Source organism: Eriocheir sinensis, chromosome 17 (genome assembly GCF_024679095.1).
Source record: "Eriocheir sinensis breed Jianghai 21 chromosome 17, ASM2467909v1, whole genome shotgun sequence".
NCBI classification, from domain to species: Eukaryota; Metazoa; Arthropoda; class Malacostraca; order Decapoda; family Varunidae; genus Eriocheir; species Eriocheir sinensis.
The window spans coordinates 18,423,932-18,448,770 of record NC_066525.1 but is presented as its reverse complement, the minus strand read 5'-3'; the positions used below and the strand labels follow the sequence as shown (position 1 = coordinate 18,448,770).

General features: G+C 44.9%; 1 protein-coding gene across 1 annotated transcript in view; it reads left to right on the top strand.

The window, feature by feature from the left end:
- Positions 1-24,839, top strand: part of LOC127000049 (spidroin-2-like) — a 107,389-nt gene that overhangs the window by 10,980 nt on the left and 71,570 nt on the right. Inside the window, exons 2-3 of the mRNA XM_050863457.1 lie at positions 12,424-13,071; positions 20,449-20,587. Coding sequence (XP_050719414.1) covers positions 12,424-13,071; positions 20,449-20,587 — 787 coding nt within the window. The remainder of the gene's footprint in view (positions 1-12,423; positions 13,072-20,448; positions 20,588-24,839) is intronic.

Genomic DNA, 24,839 nt, shown 5'->3' with positions numbered 1-24,839 from the left:
CTTTCTGGCGCCACTTGCCCCCCTCACAGAGCCACCAGCCGTCAAGTAAAGGCTCAGTTCCCCCATTTTTCAGCCGCCTGTTGACTGAGCCTCCGCCAGTTGAGTTTTGATTATCGTCCCCACATAAACTCTCACTCAGCTTTTTACGGTGAAGGAGGCAGCTCAAGGGAAAAGAAAAGAGACAAAAAGCCCGCTAATGTGTTATAAATAAGCGTAGTTTTTTTTTTTATAGAAACCGGTCAGTCATCAATTAATCATAAAACAGCTACAACACTAAATAGATTCAACAAAACACACACATATACCTTTCCTTATTCAGCTAAGAACACCCCATCACCAGTCCCCTGATGGGCCACTAAGCCTCCTCATGTTTCCCGGTACAATTGCCTGTAAGGTGATGAAGAGTAGGACTCAGGGAGGGGCGGCCGGGCGGGTCCCCTCGTTAGCGGGTGTTGCCCCTCATCATTACTGTGTCACGGCGCGGCTCCTCGAGGGCTGCTTCGCCTCCCTCGCCTCACATTAGCCCGCTCCCTGATAGCTCATGAGGCGGGGAGAGTAGAGGAGGAAGAGAGAATAGGATGAGAGAGGAAAGGATGAGACAGAGGAGAGAGGAGGATGAGAGAGAGGGGAGAAGAGAAGAGAAAAGAGAAGATGAAATGAGATGAGAGGTTAGGAAAGGAAAGGAGAGGATTAGAGTACAAGTGGACGAACGAGGGAAGGAAGGGACGACTAGGATATGAAAGGAAGGGAATACTGAAGGAAAGAGATAAGGTAATAAAAGACAATGTAACAGTGCGGTGGGCAACCAACCACTGCACCTTGGTATAATTCAACCCCCCCCAAAAAAACCCAGTCTTGCACCCAGCGCCAGCCAGTCTGTGTGTCTGTACCTTAATCTTTTTTGTCTGAGGCTGCGGCGGTGGTGGCGGTGGTGGTGCTGGCTTATTCCGGTAATTTCAAGGGAAGGCCCAGAGAAAGATTCATCCCGCTTCCCTTCCTTCGCCGCCGCCGCCTTCCTGTGCTGTCTTATCCTATCTCATTTCCTGAGGACTCGGCCGCCGCTCCCGCCGCTGGTCGATCCTCCGGCAGAAATAAATTAAACTGTATTGCGGAAATTCCTTTGCCAGACTTAGGTATTTACTTAACCTGGTGCTGTGTGTCCCCGCCCTTATTGCTCCTACTCTTCCTCCTCCTCTTCCTCCTACGGTATCTTGTATTCTGTCTAAGTAAATGAGAGTTATGATGGTGAGGTCTCTTCTTTCTACTCCTTCCACTCCCCATTCCTATCCATTCCTGTTTACGTGTCCTCTTCGTCGTCTTCGTCCTCGTCCTCTTCATCCTCCTACTCTTCCTCCTCCTCTTCCTCTTCCTCCTACGGTATCTTGTATTCTGTCTAAGGAAATGAGAGCTATGATGGTGAGGTCTCTTCTTTCTACTCCTTCCACTCCCCGTTCCTGTCCATTCCTGTTTACGTGTCTTCTTCGTCGTCCTCGTCCTCGTCCTCCTCATCCTCTTCCCCCTTCCTCTTCCATCCAGCGTTGCCAAATTATCGTACACACCGTATTGCATATTCGTAGTTTCTGACTGATATCTATAGCAAAAAAACAACAACAACACCATCAATAAATAACAGTTTTAACGCTGACTCTAATATTCTTTCGTTATTTGCGTTGGTAAGAGATTTTGAGGTTTAAAAATTATAAATACAATGTGGTGAATACGATAATCTGGCAACGCTGCTTCCATCCCCGGTCACCACAACACTATCTCCTCCCTCCTCCCTCCCCTTTACTTCCCCCTGTTCCCTTCTATTTATTTTTGCCTGGTAGTAAGGGAAGCTGTGATGGTGAGCGCTCCTCCTGCCTACCCCTTCCTCCCTTTCCCGGCCATAATGCAACGCTGTAGTCTCCCTCACCATCAGCTCACTTTCGTCCGCAATATGAGGGGGCACTAGACGTCACCATCCTCCTTATTTCCTTCCTTCTTTCTCTTTCTCTGCGGTCTTAATTTCCGTCTGCGTCACCTTCCTTTCCTTCTCCTTCCCTTAGCTGTAAATTTCCATCCCTCTTTTCCTTTTTTTTTCTCCTTCCCTATTTTTTTAGCATATTTACATCTTACCTTCTTTCCCTTCTTCTTTCTCTTCTCTCCCTCCATTCTTTTGTCTCCTTTGGCCTTTCCTGTTTCTTTGCTGCCTTCAATGTTTTTCCTGATAAGCAGCATCCCTGATCCTTCCTCCCTTCCCTCATCTCTCTCCCAATTGTTTCCCTAATGAGGATGCTCTTTAGGTGTGTGTGTGTGTGTGTGTGTGTGTGTGTGTGTGTGTGTGTGTGTGTGTGTGTGTGTGTTTGTGTTTGTGTGTGTGTGTATGTGTGTGTGTCGTGTGTCTCTGGGGATATACCGTAATAAGTGTTTTTTCCCTTGGTGAGAGAAGTATTACAAACTTATATTATCTTAACCCTGCAGAGAGAGAGAGAGCTGCCATGCCACATCATCCCCAGAACACACCACCACCACCATCAACAACAACAACAGCAACAACAAAGCCGATAGAAAGTAAAGGGAAAGTAGGATATCGGGGCAGAGTTTTAATACGGCGAGATACAGTTCGTGGAGATTGGGTCTTTGTGCCTTACCCGCCTTCTTACAAGACCACTCGGGTGATCTCTTGTCAGCTAGACGAGGAAAAGAAAACTGTCCCCCCCACCGGAGCTCCTTTGAGGCGGGGTGTGAGAGGGCGAAGACTTAAGGGGCTATTACACTGGGCAAATTTTCCGCGGATCTTCAGTCAAACCACGATTTCCGCTGGCGTGGTTCTCATATTTCCGTGGTTTTCTGTGACGTGTCCATGCTCTTCCAAAGCTACGGTAGATTTCAGCAGAGGAAGACTGTATTACTCACCATCATCAGCAGCAGCAATAACAAGAAACAAATGAGAATGACGCCAGCGGAAATCGTGGTTTGACTGAAGATCCACGGAAAATATGCCCAGTGTTATAGCCCCTTTTCACTTCCCCACTTCATCCCGCCAAAGAGGACGACGTTTCCTTCTCTCCTCCCTTGACTCGGCGGTAAAAATGACGGGAGATAGGCCTATATTTTCAAACATTTCGGGGCATTTCGAGTAGCGGCTTTTTTTTTATAACATTTGTGGCCTTTTTTTATGCCCTTGAACTGACTCCCCTGCTGTAAAAAAAATATATATACACCCACCTACAGTCGATAAGGCCCACCATTTTCTCAAACATTACGGGGCTATCACACCCAACCGCATTTGCTAAGGCTTTCGTGGAGGCTCTGGGTACTTCTATAGTGAGTTTTATTGGCTTAGCGGTAGTTTGACAAGACATCTGCACCGTGAACGTGAAACAAAACTCATGAGAACTAGATAACTCTCATTTGGAGCCTTTGGAAATATTTGTTGTGAGAGCTTAAGGCCTCTGAGAATACGGGAGATAGATAGATAGATAGATAGATAGAGGGTTAGATATATAGATGGTGAGTGGTGTATCTGGGCTGCGACGTGTGATCTGGTTTGGCTTTTATGATCACAGGCCACTCACTCAGATGAGGTAGGATATAGCGAACATAGAACGTCGTTGTCTTGAGGGTTCGGGCCGGCAGAGGGACGTTTGTGGAGGCCGTAACCTGTGAATTGTGTATGATTTTTGTTTTGTGTGTGTGTGTGTGTGTGAGAGAGAGAGAGAGAGAGAGAGAGAGAGATTACTTTACAACACTCATGAGGTTACAGACACAATGCATTATCTTCTACAATGTTCAGAGAGAGAGTTACCTTTACAACACTCATGATGTTACAGACAAAATGCATTATCGTCTACAATGTTCAGTCGATAAAAAAACAAAAACAAATGAATATAAATCCCTGTATAATTGTATGCGTGCAAGTATGTATGTATATGTGTATAAATTCAAGTCTGTCTGCCCGTACATACATGCATATTGATCTCTGCACCAGCCAACAGTAACACCCGAAGCTCGCCTTTATTCATGGGGCCTTTATCACATTGACTTCGCTGTACGGTCAGGTGTCATTCGGTACACCATGCGCGGACAGACTAACTCGCAGACCGACCAACATTTTTCCACTTTACGGACTCTGAATTTCCGGGGCTAAGTCGGGTCTGCTGCCTTATCGGTGAGGGAAGGGAAGGGTCTGGCAAGGGAAGGAATGGGAAAGGGGGAACGAGAGGAGGGGAGGCGAGTAAGGGGAGTAAGGAGAGAAGGTAAAAGAGGTGGGGAAAGGAAGGAATGGCGAAAGGGGGACGAGAGAGGAGGGAAAGGAATGAGAGGGAAGGAGAACGAGGGAGAGGGGGAGGAGATAAGGAGGAGGGGAGGGTTAGGGAGGAAGATGGCAGGAAGGGGAGAGGGAAGCTGATAAAAGGCAAAGGAATGAAGCAGAAGGGAAGGGATGAAGGGAGAGAAAGGAGGGAGAGGAGGAGGAGGAAGAGGAGGAGGAGGAGGAGGAGGTGAGAGGGTCAAACTGAAGGTGAGATACAATTCATCCCGCACACACACACACACACACACACACACACACACACACACGCACACACGCCTCAATGCACTCTTGATAAAAACAACAAAGAGATCAAATTCGCAGTGAAAAAAATATCGTACATAGTTCATCCTCTCTATAAATATTGTTTCGAGTAGCTGTCAACTTTTTGGAGCAAGAAAGATTAAAAGTCGGGGTCGGGAAAATGTTGTTGCACTCTCTTTCGACCTTAACGTTGACATTACAATATATACAGAAAAAAAAGAAGAAAACGAGCACTAGCCACATTGCTCTCTCTCTCTCTCTCTCTCTCTCTCTCTCTCTCTCTCTCTCTCTCTCTCTCTCCTTAATAATACCCAGGCTTATAATACTAATACACTTTTTTAGGTATTTTTCAGGTTGAAGGTGATATTGTGAATTCTCTTCTCTTAAAACTGAGTCATTTTTATACATTACTATTTCACATCAGAATTAACCCTAACATTAACACTATACACATGTTTGCTTTTGTCGTGGCCTTGTCTCTCACACGGCATCTCTCTCTGTCTCTATCTATCTATCTCCTATTCTATTTTATCTGTCACCTGTCACTGTTATCACAAATTCATGACTCGCTTCAGGTGGCGATACGCGACGATATAAGCTTGATAAGGAGATAGGTAAATAGATAGGTAGGTGACAGATACATGAACAAACAGATGAACAGACATACAAGCTGATAAACATAGAGATAGATATATGGATAGGTAAGCAGGTATAATTTTGTGGATAGATGAACTGGTGGATCTAAAGGACACGAACAGACAGACATATACGTTGAAATAGATGGATATATAGAAAGATGGATGGTTAGGCATATATGTAAAGATAGACAGATAGGTAGATAGAACAGATAGCTAGGGTATATATATAAATAGATAGACATATACACAGAGAAAGCAGAGAGCTGGATAGATAAATAAATAGATAGATACATAAAGTAGGCAGGTAAATATCCGTAAACAGGAAGAAGTGCGGTATACCTGCGGGTCACCGAGGGATGTTTTTATAATAATATTTTTTTACCCATGTCTCTTTTTACCTCGCCTCCGCCGTTACCATGGTAATACTGCTGCGGTGGCGTCGAGAGGAAGGAGGTGAGGGGAAGAGGGAAGGAGGAGGAGAGGCATGCAAGAGGAAAGAAGGAAAGAAAGACTGGAAAGGACTGAGTCAGGGATGAGAAGAAAGGATACAAGGAAAACAGGAAATGAAGGGGAGAAAGAGGAAAGGAAGAATAGATAAAGGATAGTCAATTGAAGAAAGAGAGAAAGAATAAAAGGAAAAGAAAAGATGGTGGATAGGAAAATAAGAAAGGTAAAAGGTAGAAAATGATGTAAGGAAGGAAACGGATGAGGGAAAACAGATAAAAAGAGTAAATGATGAAGGAGGAGGATAAAAAGAAGTGAAAAAGGAGAGGATGGAGGAAAGGAAGGAAGAAAAGAAGGGAAGGAGGGAGGTAGGAGGGATAGTTTGAGAAGGGTCGGAAGGAAGAAAGATCGAAGCTAGAAGGAGAGGAAAAGAGATTATGGTGAAAAGTTTGGGATAAAAGGAAGGATTATTGGAAGGAGGGAAGAAAGGAAGGGAGGAAGGAAAGAAGGAGGGAAGGAGGACAGAACGATGAAAATTAGGATATGAGAGAGAGAAACAGGGTCACTTGAGTTTAAGTCACTAAGATAAAACTTCAAAATTGCGGTTTGACATCGACGAGACGCGAGAGTTTTGGAGTTTTGGGACTCACCGGACAAAGTTGGTCCTCTATCTATCCCTCTGTGTGTGTGTGTGTGTGTGTGTGTGTGTGTGTGTGTGTGTGTGTGTGTGTGTGTGTGTCCGTTTGATCAATTACCTCATGTCTTCTTGCGCTTTTCTTGCATCTCCTCCTCCTCCTCCTGTAATCATCATCATGAATCACACACACACACACACACACACACACACACACACACACACACACACACACACACACACACACACACACACATGGGTCTTCCCTCCCAGTGTCTTCGTTTGAGGACTTGATGAATCTGATTATGGTATCCTTTTTTTTTTTGTGTTCCTTCTGTCTCTTCCTCATGTGTCCTCGCTCTGAGTCTTGAAAGGGATTCCTGTTGCTCGCTGCCGCCGCCAATCGTCTCGAGTATAATGAACTGAAGGTACTAGATGGCCTCTCTTGCAAGGATGTAATGTAATGATGAGTTTCTGGGTATCTGAAATTAATTTGTTCACTAGCTGTTTCGCTTGCTCTGGTATCCATTTTGTGATTCGTTTGCATTTATTTGCTTAATTAATATTCTTACCAATTTCTTATTCATCATGTTCCCTTGTCTACATTAAACGTTTTTTTTTCATAGATAGAAGGGCAAGAGCTAAGTCATGTAGGAAGTGTAAAGATAACATCATTTTAATATTCTTACCAATTTCTTATTCATCATGTTCCCTTGTCTACATTAAACATTTTTTTTCATAGATAGAAGGGCAAGAGCTAAGTCATGTAGGAAGTGTAAAGATAACAACATCATTTCTGCGTAGACATTAGTCTCCACATCTCAACATCATTCATTACTGACACAGATGGTTACGTTGAATATGAACAGAGAGGCAACGCAAACCATACAATACTAACAAGCAGGAGCGAGGGAAAAGAACAGTAACATTCCCCTCGTATTATTGTGAAGTGTTGGGTGGGTGGTAGCGGGGTATAATGAGTGTGTACCGGGTTCGATGCCTTCACTGTGGGCTCTGCTGACTCCACGCAAAGAAGTAAAATTCGCTACTAATGACGAGGGCTTAGAGAGGACTGACTGTGATTCCTGATAATTAAGAGGAGGAGGAGAGGAGGAGGAGGAGGAGAGATGAAGGAATAATTTTCTCTTTCATATCGTCCACGCAATAGAGGAGCAGTGTTGTGTTGCTTATTTAGTTTTCCCTTAATGATATACCTTCTGAAGTCGCTATCTTGTTACAAATTAAATCCGTAAGTGGGATCGGAAGGTGACATAACATTTAATTTCACATATAAAATTAAAACGGCAGACTAACAATACAGTGCAATAAAACAGCCGCTGAAATGCGATAGTGCAGAGAACATCCGCAGATTTTCCAAACATTCTGGTTGAATTACATGTACAGAGTTTAATCAAATGAATACAATACAGTAAGAACGGCTCCCAGAACATCAATATAAATGCAAACAGGTTGGTAAAGCTACATACTAGAATTTAATTGAGAGGCCGAATAGGAAGTCGTAATGCATGAAACAATGTATACAAACACAATAGGTACATATATAACAAATGCAATACTGGGACGCATAATATAAACATTCACGACGATACAGATAGAACTACAAACGTATAGTATAGTTACATCTAGGTGTGTGTGTGTATGTGTGTGTGTGTGTGTGTGTGTGCGTGTGTGCGTGTGTGTGTGTGTGTAGAGAGAGAGAGAGAGAGAGAGAGAGAGAGAGAGAGAGAGAGAGAGACCTTCCGCTGTACGCTCCTTCAGATTTATGGGAATGGTCGAGTTGCTTACTAAAAGGATCACGGCAAAGCTTTAAAAAGGCCGCAGATGGAGGCTTCCCCCCTTCTCTCTCTCTCTCTCTCTCTCTCTCTCTCTCTCTCTCTCACCTTTATTGGCATTTCTGTACACCTAGTTATAATTCACATCACGTACTTTTATTTTCTATTCCTTTTAATTCAATAAATCAATAAGATGGAGTTTTAGATGCCCCTCATATCTTCTGTTTCTTCTTCCCTTTCTCTATATCTCTTCCATCTTCTCTCTGTCTTCCTTTCTTTCGTCCATCACTTCCCCCATCCTCCGCCTCCACTTCCATCATCACCATTTTTACCACCACCACCACCATCATCACCTTCACCACCGTACATATAGTCACCACGGGGAGGAGCTCTTCACGGCATCGACCTCCACCACCACCATCACCGCCACCACCATCACCACCAGCAGCCAGGATCATTATCGCTGGCATCATTTTTCTTCCTCATTAGCATCTGTCATCCCGCGTGACCAAGAGCGCTCCAGCCGGTAGGGATGTGCCAGCCCACGCGCGCACACTCCCGCACTGGCACGCCGGTACGCTCCCTTACCTGTCCATTTTCTCTTCGTATACGTGTTCCATCCATTGCCTTATCGTCCGTGTTTCGTCCGTGTTGATTTTCTCCCATTCTCTTTTTGTCTGTGTTCCTTTTGTTGTCGTTATCTTCGTCGTCGTCGTCATCCTCCTGCTCCTCCTCGTCCTCGTCCTCCGCCTCCTTCTCCTACTCCTCGTGGTAGTAAGGGGACGCTTGAGTCACTAAACTGATGAAATTTGGTTAGGAAATATGAGTGAGTGAGTCTTGATTGCAATACCTGGGATGAAGCCAGAAGCAGAGTGAGAGAGAGAGAGAGAGAGAGAGAGAGAGAGAGAGAGAGAGAGAGAGAGAGAGAGAGAGAGAGAGAGAGAGAGAGAGAGAGAGAGAGAGAGAGAGAGAGAGAGAGAGAGACCACCCAACCACACACACACACACACACACACACACACACACACACACACACACACACACACACACACACACACACACACACACACACACGCAGCTTCTTCTTGGGCACCTGCAATGAGCATTATCCGGATCTCACTAAGGCTCTTCGAGGACAAAAGCATGAAGGGAAGACGGAGAGAAGGGAGAGGAGGGAGGGAGAATGAGCCATGTGACGGAAGGGAGGGAGGGAGAGATGAAGGAGTAAGGGAGAGAGGAGGAGGGGAGCCACATTGTAAGCCTTGAGATGGAGCAAGAAGACGTGGGAGGGAGATGAAAGGTTAAGGAGGAGGGGGTAGAGAAGGGGACGAACAGCTCACCATGGAGACACATCTGCATCACAATAATACCCAACCTTGAGGTCGACGTCACTCCGTCCTCCTCAGCCTTCACACACAAGAGCCGAGGGAGGGAGGCTCATAACACCACAGGTCACGGAGGAGGAATAGATGATGAAAGGAAGAGGAGGTTCAGAGGATGTATATGTGAGGGGTTAATGAAATGGAGGAGGAAAAAAGTGTTACAGGGTGATGATGAAATAGGAGAGGAAAAGAAGAGATTAGAGGATAGTTATAAAGGTTTACGGAGAAGGAAAAAAAGAACTGCTCTGCGGATAAGGAAATAAAGGAGAGAGAAAAAAGGAGTAAGGAGTAAGGCGGGGCTGGCACTTAAAGAAAGGGTGTGTAGGATAAAAAGGAACAGAAACTGGGTCAGTAGAAAGGGAGGTGGAGGAGAAGGGGGCGGAGAAGGAGGAGGAACAGGAGGGTTAAAAATTATAGGAAAGGAAGGTCTTACATAATGGGGGATGTTGTGGCAAAAAAAGAAGCTGTAAGGAGGAGACAAGAAGGGGTGACAGGGGTGAAGATGGAAGAAGAGGGGGGACAGGGGTGTTAGGGGAGATGAAGGGGGTTGAAGGGGGGACTCATCTATCCTTTATATCGGTGAAAATTAAGCTGCAGATGACGTCAAACCCCTGCGGAGGAATTCCAAGACCTCCTCCAGTCTAGAAATGAGAGTCTGACTCGCCATAAAGCCATCTTGGAGGAGGAGGAGGAGGAGGAGGAGAAGAAGAAGAAGAAGAAGAAGAAGAAGAAGAAGAAGAAGAAGAAGAAGAAGAAAAAGAAAAAGAAGAAAAAGAAAAAGAAGAAAAAGAAGAAGAAGATGATGGTGAAGATGAAGGAGAAGAAGAAGAAAAAAAAAGAAAAAGAAAAAGAAGAAGAAGAAGAAGAAGATGATGGTGAAGATGATGGTGAAGATGAAGGAGAAGAAGAAGAAAAAGAAGGATTTGGAGAAGAAGGAGAAGTAAAGGAGGAAGAGGAGGAGAGGAGGTGAAGCAAGGGCGAAGAAGGAAGAGAAGTAGAACAAAAGAAGAAAAAAAAAGATCGGTGACCTCTATTTTCTGTGTCTTCCTTCCATTTCTCCAGTTTCCTTCCTCTTCCTCCTTTACCTCTTCTCCGTAGCTTTTCTTTAACAAGGTTTTCGTTTGTCTTCCTGTCAGGCTTTGTGCATAACATTGCCTTGTATCTCGCCTTCCTTGCGTCTTAATCTAGTTTTTCGTCTTTCTGTTTATCTCTTGCTATGTTTAGTTTTCCAGTAATTGTCTTTGTGTTAGCTTTTTCTATTTCTATTTCTGTGCGTGTGAGGGTTTGTGTGTATGTATACGTGTGTGTGTGTGTGTGTGTGTGTGTGTGTGTGTATCTGTCCGTCTCTCTTTCCGTCTGTCTGTTTCCCTGCCCTCCATTGATACATCAGTCTACCTTCACATTGCTATTCCTTCCTTCACTTCCAGGATTCTCACCTCATCCAACTTTCTTTCACAATAAAGATTAGACCTCCCTTCCTCCCTCCCTCCAGCCCCTTCCTCTAAATTCCTCCCTTCTGAAACTTCCCTCACCACCTCCCCTTTCGCCTCTCTGGTCTAGACTCTCCCCACTTCGATTTCCTCCCGTCTAGACTTTCCTGTTTCGGTTCGGCATCCTTCCTCCCTCCGCCTCATCGCCCACGTTCATTCTACTTTCGCCTCCCCCGCCTCTGCCGCGCCTCCAGACATCTCTTTGGCTCCGTGAGAACAATAAAACGTGACTCCCTTTCGTTCCGTCAGGTTTACCTCGTCAGGGATAAGGAAAAAAAGAAATGTTCCCTTGCTTAGCCTGTTACCCGGATAAATAGATAGATAGAGAGAGAGAGAGAGAGACCTGAGTCTAATGGCACAAACTTGACATTGGCAAGAGACCATTTCTCATATTTCCTCTTTTCGTTAATCTCTCTCTCTTTTTTTTCCTCCTTCCTTTTCCATTTTCTTTTTTTTTCGTTCTTTTTCTCTCTCCTTCTCCTTTACTCCTCCTTTTCCATTTTCTTTTTTTTTCATTCTTTTTTTCTCTCCTTCTCCTTTACTCCTCCTTTGCCATTTTTTTTTTCATTCTTTTTCTCTCTCCTTCTCCTTTACTCCTCCTTTGCCATTTTCTTCGTTTTCATTCTTGTTACCATTCTCATCCTTCGCCTTACCCTTGTCTTCCCTGTCTTCGCTGCTGTCACCCCCATCACCCTCCTCATCTCCTTCTCCTCCTTCTCTGCTTCGTCTTCGTCCCTCCGTTCTTCTTCCACCTTCATCTTCATCTCCTTCTTCATCCCCCCTTGGTGTCTTTTCGGGTCTAGTTAGGACACGACAGATTCTGACGGGCGTTTCGGTTTGTGGTTTATCGGCAGGTCAGGGCATCGGTGGAGGAGTTGAAGTGGGCGAGTGTGAGGAGGGTGTGTGTGTGTGTGTGTGTGTAGGAGGAGAGGTGAGGATAAGGGCCATGGGGACGGTTTTGTGAGAGCCTTAAATTCTTACTGTTCCCGGGAACCTGATGGGTCGAGTATTGTGTGTATTAATATTGTAAGTGAATGCTGGTGTTACTGACGAGTGGTTTATTCTTTTCGCCGGTTCCATTGTGTTGGCGGTGATGGTGGTGGTAGCTTCGGCAAGTAGTGTTAGGACAGCATGGGTTGTAAAGTGGCAACGTCAATGCGTGTTCAGTATTATCTGTGTAAAGTTATGACGGTTGCTACCAGCGTTGTAATCTTGTCGGAGCTCTTCCTGGAATGAATTTTGAGAAAATGGTGTTTGTGAGTGAGTGAATCCTTATATCACGCGTGCTTCACTCACCAGGTGACTTTCTTTACCTTGCAGGTGCGGCTCTTCAGTGGTGCAGACGTAAGAATATTCAGATGCTGCTGCTGCGCTAAACCCCTTGTCTTCCAGGTGTCAGAGAAGGACTCGGAGGCAGCAGAACGCAGCGTGTCGATGAGCCGGTGTTCAGAGTACTCGTATCCACCCCTGTTTGTCTTCCCCAGGATTGGACCTCCAGCGACCACCTCACTCAGAGCCGGGAAAGCTTGGCCCAGGCGCCCCCCACCAAAACCAGATCTCCCAACCCTCAGGGACGCAGCCCCTTGGGGCACAGGTCATGGGAACACAGCCCATGGGCACGCACCCCCTTGGAGGCCAACCAATGGCAGCCCAACCAATTGCAGCCCAGCCTATGGGTACTCAGCCTATGGGTGCCCAGCCTATGGGTGCCCAGCCTATGGGTGCCCAGCCTATGGGAACCCAGCCCATGGGGGCCCAGCCTATGGGAGCCCAGCCTATGGGAGCCCAGCCTATGGGAACACAGTCTATGGGAGCACAAAATGCAATGGGTTCAATGCAAGATAATCATAATAAGAAACTTAGTGGACAAGACCTTTTGAACCAAGCTCGAGGGACAATGGATAAGAAGCCAGGAATTATCAGACAAGGCTCAATGGGGCGTGACCCACAGGGCCAGCTCGGGGGTCTTAGTGCGAGTGTGGGTGGTATGGGCCCCCCGGGGACAGCCCAGCAAAGGATGGGCCAACACGGGGCCATGGGCCAGTCCTGGACCTCTCAAGGGCCACATGGCCCGATCTCTCAGGGCATGACGGGGACGACCACACTCCCTTCTGGTGCTCGATCGCAAACAAGTAAGTTGACAAGGTGCCAGTAGCTGCAACTCCACTTCTCGAGAAGCTGAAGCACGCTGCCTTGCGCCGCTGGTGAGCTTGGTGACTCCGCCCTCCAGTCGCGCTGTAGAAACATTTGCCGCAGTATCTATTTCACGCACCCCGGCCACTGAGGCCACGTAGACCATAAGGCATATCTCCTCTCTCGCACGTATCTATCCTGTTACCACTAGTTGATGCACGACTGTAGCTCTGCTGGCTTGGTACCCGGAACTCCGGCTACCCTGCCAACTGTACCTCCTCATCCACACAACACTCAAGGCTGTAGATACTTGTAAAACCTAACGTTGAGTAGTTTCTCCGCACCCAACACTTGACACTAACAGCAGTAGTTACTTAGCTCATTTAAAAGCAGAACAGCTTCTGTAGCCCTTCTCTCTGCGTCGCTCCCTTTGCAACCAGTGCAAATAAACCTTTCCCAGTAGTTAAAAAAAGTAAAGTAAAAAAAAAAAAAAACATTCAAGGTTTATATATTTAAAACTAAACTTTTGCCAGCTCCCAGATTATATAAGTCAAGCTAAAGCGGCTGCCAAAGCAATGGTAAGAGATGAAGCAGTAAAAATAGCTATCAACTTCCAAGGAGATTTACAGGAAAATATTCTGTGTGATAGCAAGCTGTGGCTCCAAAGTGTCCGTCAACCAGGAGCTTTTAAGAGGTGAAAAAGTCATAAAAATACTGATATGACCCAAAATGTATTCAAAAGTAAAATAATTGCAGAATCACACGAATTTAAACTCTTGAATGCCTGTCAACTAAGCGTCTTAAAAGAAAAATAAATCTAACAAAAACTTCTGCAACCTTAGACGATTTAAAATCAAACTAATGTGTGAATATAACGAAATGACACACTAATTGGGAGCACACTAAGTGAGAAAAAGATCACTAAAACGGAGCAATTAAGAAGCAAACAAACATAACATTAATCTCACATAATCACTTAAAAGCAAACTTGTGTGTGTGTCATGATTAGACGGCACATAAACTCCACGTATTTTAAGAGCACCATTAAATTAAGGAAAGAAAAAAAGGGCGAGGAAAATATGTCCTGAAAGCAGACTCGTGTATTATGATGAAAAGTCGCCCTAAGTATAATCTCGTATATAAAGTCCATTAATTTGAGTTATTTAAGACTCCATTACCTAAAAGCCCTTCTTGTGAGAGGTCCACGGCGGCGACTTTCTCTGGCGCTCTCCCGCGACCGGGCGTGTCACTCTCCCTCTCCCTCAGACTGTCACTGCCGCTGCTGCTGTTATTGTTGCCCTCCCTCCATTCCCCTTGATTGTGTGTGTGTGTGTGTGTGTGTGTGTGTGTGTGTGAGAGAGAGAGAGAGAGAGAGAGAGAGAGAGAGAGAGAGAGAGAGAGAGAGAGAGAGAGAGAGAGAGAGAGAGAGAGAGAGAGAGAGCATGTAAGTTGCTCCAAAAATTACTCGAAAATGCTCTCTAATGTTGAAATAGAAGAGTATTTCTTTGTTTTTAATCCTTCACCTGATGTCACTCCCTGAACAGCAACACTAATAATACTGATAATAATGATAATAATGATAATAATAATGATGATGATAATAATAATAATAATAAAACATAATAATAATAATTGTGGTAATGGCAATAATAAGTGATAATAATAATAATAATAATAATAATAATAATAATAATAATAATAATAATAATAATAATAATAATAATAATAATAATAATAATAATAATAATGATAACAGTAATAATAATAAAAAATACTATTAATAATGACAATACAGAAAATAATGCTAATGATTAAAGTAACCGTAAATTTAACCCACCTCCACTACTCCCAAGGCATGTGTTTATCCCTGTGTCTAGTGCCCTATCAAATATGTACCGTTATTTTTCCAGTGTCTTTTGTCCTTAGAAAAAGTAATATTTTCCACTGTAACAATAGTCTTAGGATGTTAGCACACAGTAAGTACATGCTAAAGTTTCCTGTTGTCGACCTAGTCATACGTAAAATTAAGAGAAAGTTGTCCCACTACAATTGTTACTAATTTCATTATAAATTATGTTAAGGAAAATATTTCGAGAAGGATTAAGTAAATGAGCCCTGAAAGAACTGTGTATGCTTGTGTGTGTGTGTGTGTGTGTGTGTGTGTGTGTGTGTGTGTGTGTGTGTGTGTGTGTGTGTGTGTGTGTGAGCGCATGGAGTGGTTTACACATCACGTTTTCCTTCACATTTTGATATTCTCGACACCTGCTCACTAAACAGCACTGTGTGTGTGTGTGTGTGTGTGTGTGTGTGTGTGTGTGTGTGTGTGTGTGTTAAAGTTGCTAATCAACAAAGGGAGGGAGGAAGGAAGGAAGGAAGGAAGGAAGGAAGGAAACAACGGGAGAGAGGGTGAGGGAGGTAAAGGTCGAAAATTGTCATGGATTTAAACTTGACCTTCTGTACACACGCGTTAATGTGAATGTTGATGGTAATGCCCGGGGCTTATACAGCGAGGGAGAGTGGAAGTGAAATGCGATGCGGCAGAGGATAATTGAGTGGTGTGTAGACAACTAACCGAGGTCGACCTTAACAGTATTCTTTGCTGCTCGCCTTACAGACAAGCCCTACACAGTTAATAACTCTTCGCTTCCCGGAATGGAGTTTGTCGAGGGAGAGTATTAGTTTACTGGCGAAGGAAAGGGATGAGGAAAGATTTCATTGGAGGTTCATATTCTCAAGGGCCAGTGTGACGGAGATGAGCACTTAGACCACGCGCCGCTTTGGTATATGCCCTCAACTTTACCATATACCCACTTATTGTCTGTTATTCATTTTAAGACCTACCAGCTACATTTGGCCAGTAGTTGTTTTCACACACTGTTGAATCAGCAGTGCGCAGGTTAGGTGGAATTTGATATAATCCACATTCATTTTGTCGGTAATGCTTATAGTCATTATTGTTATGTTATTGTTATTATCCTTACAGTTCCACACACTCATGGCTCGCTTTAACCTTTGATGAAGTGTGATCTGAGGAATTATACGTTATACCCCGCCATCCGTATGTGTATATAAACATGAACATTTTGCGTTAGTTTTTCCGCGCAGTTATTGGAATTCAGAAGGACGCACAGAGATAATTTTACGGAGCGAGACTTCAAAACACACACAAAAAATATCAACTCACGGCAGGCAACATTTTAACAGGCCTGACATGGTTTATTTTTGCTAGACGAAACTGGATTAGATTAAGTAAAGTATTTTCAGGACAGTGTAGGTCAGCGAGTTTGGGGTTTTATTACGTTAAAAAACAGGATAGAGGTCAGAATTGGGTCTTTTAATACTATAAAAGCTAAACCCAACGGAGGTGTCTGTGTTTAAGAATAGCTGATCTTTGCCTTTATTCGAGGCGTCGTGTGGGACTTGGGCGGTTTTATGACCACCTCTGGAGTGCCATTGATGTCTGGTGGCGGAGGAGGGTATAGGCTGAGGAGGATCGTGAGGGAGTGGGGATAGGTGTGGCTGCTGGTGGAGGTGTGAGGGCTGACAGGCGGGGGGATGAGATGTAGAGGGTGCGATGTGATTGATGGAAAGATGTGAGAGAGGGGATAGAGGTGGAAAAAGTTGATGGGAGATGTAATAGGTAGGAGAAAGTGGGCTTGGGTTATTTATTGATAACTGATTTAGAGAAGTGGTTGGGTAGCAGGTGCAGGGAAGGGAAGGAAGGTGGAGGGAAAAGGGATGTGAATGGAGGTATTAATGGGGGATAAAAGGTGTAAGAGGGGTGGAAAGGTACATATAGGTAGGTGGTAAGTGAAGATACAAAGGGGGAGGTGAAAGGTTTAGGAGGCTAGACGGTTATAGAATATGGGAGGCGAGAAGAAGGTGGCGAATTAGACGAATGACAAGAGAGTGGGGAAGAGAGTGAGGGTGATATAGAGGAAGGAGGAGGAAGAGAAAGAGAAGGAGGAGGAGGGAGTGAGTGTTAGGTAAAGGCGGGTGGGTGACAGGTGGGAACATGTAAGGAGCGAGATGGTGCTCTCCTTTATTTCACGTATTTGACAAGCGGCCAGTAATCTTGAGGGAGGAAGAGAGACAACATCGGCAGGTATAGGAAGAGGAGCAAGGTTGTGCATCATCGAGTATAAGAAAAGAGAAAGGGAGAGGATATATGAGGATGCTAGAAAAGAGGAGAGGGAAAGGGCATTACAGGTTGTACAAGATTATAGAGAGGGGAAGAAGATTAAAAGTACAAAGCAGAGGAAAACGAAGAACATGACAGTTGTTAGAAAGAAAGAATGAACGAGAGAATTACAGATTGCGGAGGAAAATGGGATAGATAAATAGAGAGAGATTATTTTTAGAGTAGCGAAAGGGGATAATAGTGAGTCTCATCCGCTACATACACACTCAAAGTAATTCGACTGTGGATTTTATGAGGTCAACGTTAAAGGTCATTTTTAGTAGTTTACGAGGTTTGCTCTCTCTCTCTCTCTCTCTCTCTCTCTCTCTCTCTCCCCCCCCCCTGTACATTAGGCACACATAGCAGTGAATATAGTGGCCGTCCTTCTTCATTAGGGGACACCTGACGTGCCCTCCCCTCCAATCAGTCTGAATGAGCGAGTGTTGATATTAATGAACGAGGCTGAATAAAAATAGGCTTAGTGGGGCCTCCTCGTCGCCAAGAGTTAGCGTCTTGATGACAATGATGCTGATGGAGATGCAGATAGGGGAGGCGGTGGCCGAGTGGTCAGCATTCGGGCGTGGTGAGCCCGTGGACCTAGGTTCGAGTCCAACCGAAACGCTGATTTTTCAAACCATCTCTGAGTGACATAGGGTTACCCACATGCTGCCCAGATCTTAAATCCACCCTAACTTCTGCGACTTCCTTCAAGTGGAGCGCCGGGGGGCAGCAAGGGCCAAGCAAGAGTCATACATCACGGCAGCCACTATACATAAAATTCGCCTGGGCCACTAACGGGTTGGGTTCGCCCACGAGGTCCATCAAGACAGCCTACAGCGCTATATGTGGCACCTAAGAAAAAAGAAAAGTGAAGCTAGAATGATAATAATGACAATCTTATTGTTTTTTACGTGCTATCTATAGCACCAGCAAGCTTTCTTGAGAGACAAAGTGGACTGCCCCAGAAGGTTTGTGGTGCAACCAAATTTTATTTTTCGTGGTATATGACTTGCTTTGCCCACGCTGCCCCCCTCCCCCCCTCCCGGATCATGATAATATTGAGATATTTTTGACAAACTGAGGAAGGTGAAAGGAAACACGGCTGTAATGAGGAGAGTGTATTCACGACTAGTCCCGCAGACGCCTCCTCCGGGGAATATGAAGCAGCGTCTGCGAAACACCCCTGGAATACACCCGCCTCATTATACCCGCGGTTGCTTTCACCAGAACGTCACTCCTTCTCCAGCATGCCAAAAATATCCCAGAACTAGTAATAATAATAATGATGATAATAGTTATTCTAGAAATAATAATGATAATAATAATAATGATAAAAAATCCTCTGGCTCATTGTTATTCTACTGTATCTTGGTGTTTAGCTATCAGTTAACTAAAGAAAGATAAATATGAGAGAGAGAGAGAGAGAGAGAGAGAGAGAGAGAGAGACTACCTTTACGATATATAGCTCACGTTGTTTACGTCGTTGCTGTGCTAACAAGGGGATGCTCGTTAGGACACTCAGGGCTGGACCCAGAGTATGTGTGTGTGTGTGTGTGTGTGTGTGTGTGTGTGTGTGTGTGTGTGTGTGTGTGTGTACCTAATGGCGAAGGGTGTGTACATAGCTGCAGTTTGTGTGCGTGTGTGTGTGTGTGTGTGTGTGTGTGTGTGTGTGTGTGGCAGCAGGCCCTGGAGGAGGCAGAGGTGGTCGATACAGCGGGAATACTTCAAATTTCATATTGGAGCAAATTGCGCCTCCGAACTGTTAGGTATTTAATAATATATTCCAGGGCAAGTAGAGTGTATGTGTGTGTGTGTGTGTGTGTGTGTGTGTGTGTGTGTGTGATTCACCACGGTCTGATCACGCGTTGGACTCGTAACCGCCAGCAGGTACCCTCCCGACATGAGCAAGTGCTCTTTATCGTCGATCTCTGGTTACTGCCAGGACCTCACACATAACACACCCCATCCCGCTTGTTCAAGGGGGGACAGTAACCACTCCTAGTCAACGGAAAGAATCCGGCCTGAGCGGGCTCGAACCGCCGCCCTGTCAGACCGTAAAGCCTGGCAGCGCAGCGCTCTAACCAGTTGCGCCACGGAGTGGTGTGTGTGTGTGTGTGTGTGTGTGTGTGTGTGTGTGTGTGTGTGTGAATGACCTAGGCGAGTCAGCTATTCACGTATATATCCCTCGTACCGTAGTTTACCCTCATGATTTATACCAATAGTTATCTGTACTTTGATTAGTGGTGAATTTGTTAGTATGAGTTAGTTTAGTTTACAGTAGTTTCAGTCTGGAATAAGAGACTATATCCATTTTTTCTCCAAAAATGAGGCGGGCGAGACACTTCATGATTCGACGGTGGCAAGGGAGGAATCCAATTATATGAAGCGTGGTGTGTAGTAGTCTTGGCGTTGCTAGGATGACCATTTTGTTGGCATGTTGTTGTTCAGGCCAGGTACGGCTTTCCTGGAACGTGTGCCGGAAGGTGGGGCGCAAGGAACGAAGGGAGGACGGTGGAGAAAGGAAAGAAAAATGGAGCTCGTCCACACGTTATCGACTGCAAGTGTGTTTTCAGAGCTTGAGTGACAGTCTATTTGGCGGAAGCGGAGTGTGGTGGGCCAGGAGGTGCGATAGGATCAAGGAACGCGCATGAAGGTTTTGTCCCCGGGTCTCTTCACTGTCAGGGAGGCGAAACTCTGGGAGTGGCGCCCCGTGACTCGTTGTCTCGCGTTAACAAGGTCGTTTCGAAACAGATTCGAGTTTCGTGAACCTTCTGCCCGCCTCGGCCGCGTCACAGAGACACGCACTAGCTCAGTGGTCAGATCGTCACCGTGGCTCAACCTTAGCTCAAGCGTGTATCCCTGAGGTTCAACCTCCTACAGGAATCTTGTGTTTCAGTCCGTTGCTCCACCGGCCTAAAGACAGCTCGCCAGCCATGTTCGTGATGTTTTACTGTGTGTTGCCTCGTGAGATCGATGGTATTGTCATTCCCAGCAGCTCTTCGTCCACCGCCAGGCTCGATAACGATACATCAACGTCGTGACGGTCACGCCAAAATCCGCTCTAGTGGGAGGTCACCACTGACTACTGTCTTTGCTCACCTCAGGTAGCCTCCCTCTCTGTAACATAGTCTGTTTTCAGCAGTTTTGTCATGTTTTCTTTCTAGACCTTCCCTAACACGCTCCTCGCTTGCTGCAGGTGCAGGTGCAGCTGCAGCTGCAGGTCCTGGCGCCCCGGACGTGGACCTGAGTCAGCTGAGCGAGGAGGAGCGAGCCATCATCGAGAGTGTCATGGAGAAGGCCAAGGAGATGGAGGGACACGAAACTCCGACGCGTCGGTAAGTACTTGACTGTCCTCAGCCTTCCCCCTCCCCCCTTGCAGACTCACGTGACTGAAAAATCCATATGAGTATGCATCAGAGACTTAAAATATTCATGACTCACGGGCCTGTCTCGTGAATCCTTCCCGCTCCTGTGTGTTGCCGCGCCTGTGTTTGGGTGAGGCGGAGGCGGTGATGTAATGCCGCGTTACGTAGGCGGTCACTGACACTTTGGCGCGCGTCCAGTGGGATTTTCATAACGTTACGGATCGTTGGGTGAATTGTAATTCCCCTAACGGAACACAGGCTAACCGACACTTTGGAGTCTTCCTCACGGTGGCTGGGTGGATGTTGTTGTTCCCGTCACCGATGGGCCTCGACGGAGCAGCCGTAATCTTCTCTGAGCCAAATGAACCGGCGGATCCGCTTCATTTGTGGTTATCCGCGAAATTAAGCGCAGGTTTTGCCATCCTGGGGACTAAACGTGCATGGAGGGGGCGCCGTCATCAGAATGCTAATGAGTCTGTGTCTTCCTGGCGGGACTCAAGTGTCTTGCGGGGCGCTTTGTCTTGCAGGATGGCAGTGCAAGCCATTGCCTCCCCTTTCTTGGGGTTATTTTACCGGCATTGCGATGTATTACGTGAGAATTCCCTTGAGGAGGAGGAGGAGGAGGAGGAGGAGGAGGAGGAGGAAGGATCTTTTCCGTTTGGCGTACAGCGCTAAAATTAATTTTAATATAGATTTTCTTATGTATTTTTGTCCGTAGAATCCGAATATGACAACCGTTTTATGGAGAAACGAACAGTTTTTAAGTTATTTTCCTTTACGCTGCAGCCGCCGCAGCCTCAAAATAGCTCGCAGAGGGCTTAGGGTCGGGGAGCATATTTAAACTACTCCAACCGAACTTTACGACCTAACGCAGCAGGGGCTGCGCCCCTCGACCCTAATAACCAGGGCTACGCCTCCTGGACCCCCCTCATGTATATGTGACTTATTTCAGCGAGGAGCGACGCGCTTTCGTAAACATTATCCCATATTTTCAAGAGTAAAAAAAAAGTCCTTGAATTGGATTTTCAAAGCGTTTCCATGACTGCTGAAGGTTTGCAAACGGAAAAGATCCATAAATTGTATATAATACTGAATATTACGACTTTTTAAAGTTTGAATTCCTTCAGTAATAGATAGGAAGAAAATAACTTTAAAGGCAAATAACTCAAAAACTGTTAATTTCTACAAAAAAATAATGTGATATTCTGATTCTACGGACAAAAATACATAGAAAAATCTATATTAAAATTACTTTTAGCGCTGTACGCCAAACGGAAAAGACCCAGGAGGAATACTGCTAACATCCTGAGTCAAGGGTGAAGGGGTGAGGGTAACTTCCATCAGATGTGTTAGCCTAGAAAGGGAGGTAACTTGAGGATAAGGATAAGGGTTATGTGGATGGTTTGTCAAAAGTAAGAATAGTATGTTATGTTTGTGTAAGTAATGGGATGGGAATGAAGATGCTGCGGTTTCTGTCTTTCGTCCTGGACAGTTGCGCGTATTGCTCCTCGGCCTCGGCTGTTTTGTGGGTCAGGTCACGCAAGAAAATGAAAATGGTGGAGTTTTCTCTTATATATTATTTTATTTCTGCGGCAGGCATGCTTGGGGTGCTAGCTTTGCTTTCGTGCGCCGCCAACCAACAAACCAACCACATTCACAGCCAGCCAGGCAGCCATTCAGCCAGTCAGCCAGCTAACCATTTTTCACATTCAGTGCTTCTTTCTGTGGGAGGGACGGTCCAACGCTTCATGGTCTGGGTGTGTCTGTCCGGCTGCGTGCGAGGGTCCGTAGGAAAAATCATTGACCCCGAAAGATCCTGACGTGGAGGAGGAGGAGGAGGAGGACGACGGGGAAGAAAAAGAGAAAAAGAAAGAGAGAGAGAGGAAAAGGCGGGGAGAGTAAGAGAAGGACAGAGAAGAGAAGAATAAATGAAGTGTGGAAGGAAAGAAGAAGGAAAGAAAAGAGGATTGGAAGAAGAGGAGGTTTGAGGTTAGGAAGAAGGAAGACATAGAAGAAAGCTGGGCTGGAGAAGGCAGAAAATATGGTAGAGTGAAGGGAGTAAGAGAGAACTGGAGGAAGCGAAAAAGGAAGGGATAGAGGGAGAAAGGAAGATCAGACGTGAGACTGGGGAAGGAAGGAGGCGAGAGGGAAGGAAGGAGGGCGAGAGGGAAGGAAGGAGGGAACGAGGGCGGCGCAAACGTGGCGTGAAAAGAAGTGTAGTTATTGCTGGTCTCTGGTGATAGTCTGCAGAAAGTACGCAGCCGGCACTTGGAGAGAGAGAGAGGCTGCAAATACAAGCTGTGTTAAGTAGTTGATATTATAAGGGTTTAGAGAGCTAGAAAAGAATGGGAAAAGAAAGGATATTATTGTTTGGACAGCGTTAGAGGAAAAAGCCAGGTAGGATTAAGGGATGATAGAGCGAAATTATAATACAGATGTTCGTTTGATTGTATATAATGATGGAAGGGATGATGAAAACGAAGGAGAAAGTGAAGATAAATGTGTGAGAAGGATATTTCTTGAAGGCGATGTAAATGATATAGGAGTGACCTTAGGAAAAACAGAAGATATATTCAAAACAAATGAGATGTACCGTATAATATACGTATAATGCTGTATAATATATGTATAATAATGGAGAAATACCCACGGGAAAGAAGTGAGATGTTAAAGAGAAGAGATAAATATAGTTGTAAATAAAGTAAGAGGTGTAGAAAAATGAATAGCAATTAAGTGGAAAGATAGAAAAGTATAAAGAGAAAAAGAAGAAGGAAAAAAACATTGTGGTAGAAATATTGAGTAAAAAAAGAAAACGAACACAGGGAAGAAAATTAAAAGGAAATTACAAGATTCTACAAAGAGAGAAGCTAAATTTTGGGAGCAGGAAGGAATTTAATTAGTGGAAACATCAGGGAAGGTAAACACGAGTAAAAATGTGACGAAAAAAGGAATGAAGGAAGGAAACAAGCACCGATGATAGAGAGGACGGAAGGAAGGAAGGAAGGAAGGAAGAAAGGAAGGAAAAATAAAGGAAACAAATAGAGGAAAGGAAGAGAAACAAAAAAAGAAAAAAGGTGCAAGAAAGAGAAAAAAGGAAGAAAGGAAGGAGAGAAGGGAGAAAAGAATCACTAGGGAAGAAAACAAAAGAAATAGGAGGGCAGAAATAAAGAAAGAAAGAATAACACAAAAAAAAAAAAAAAAAAAAACGGAAGGAAGGAGAAAAGGAAAACGCTTAGGAACGTAAGAAACACACACACACACACACACACACACACACACACACACACACACACACAGAAAAATAGGGATGAAACAAAAAGCTAGCAAGGAAACAAGATATGAAGATACAAAGAAGTGGAGGAAGGAAATAACACCAAGTAAGGAGGAAAGAAAGGAAAGGAGAAAGAAGAAAGGAGACAAAAAGGATAGGAAGGAAGGATAGTAATGAGAAAAGAGATGAAGAAACAACAAAAAAAGAGTAGAAATAAAATACAGGAGCAGTAAGTAGCGGGCTTTTTTTTCATTATTTTCTTTTTTTTACGCCCTTGCACAGTCTCCTCTGCTGTAAAAGAAACACACACGCACAAAAACACACACACACCCAAGAGAGTAAGGAAGGAAGGAAGGGAGGAAGAGCTACCATTGCACTCACGTCTGTACCTCATATCCATTAGGGGTAGCAACAGGCACCATCGTCAGCATCAGCACCAGCACTCGGCACAATGATCAGAAGCTCTCATCCGTATTCCCTTCAGCTCATGGGGGATATTGCACGGCCTGAGGACTTTACGGGTATTGTTTTTGTTCTTTGTTGTTTTCTTGATCTTGTTATTTTTGTTCTTGTTTTAGTTATTATAATTGTTCCTGATCTTCTGTTCTTTTATATCCTACTCTATTCTCCTCTTCTTCCTCCTCGTCCTCCTCCTCCTCCATGTCATTACCTACCTATAAACATACTTACCCACCAATCTACTCACCTACTTACCTATGTCTCTGCCAACCTACTTACCTATTTATCCACCTGCCTACCTGCCTACTTACGTACTCACCTACCTGCTTATCTATTTGTCTGCTTCGTTACCTCTCGTAGGAAGAATAAAACTGTTCATTCATCACTATCATCATCTTCGGCCAGACTATCGTTGACATAATCAGCAACATCACTATTATCACCATCATCATCATCTTCACTGTCGTTTTCATCGTCTCTTGTATTCATCAG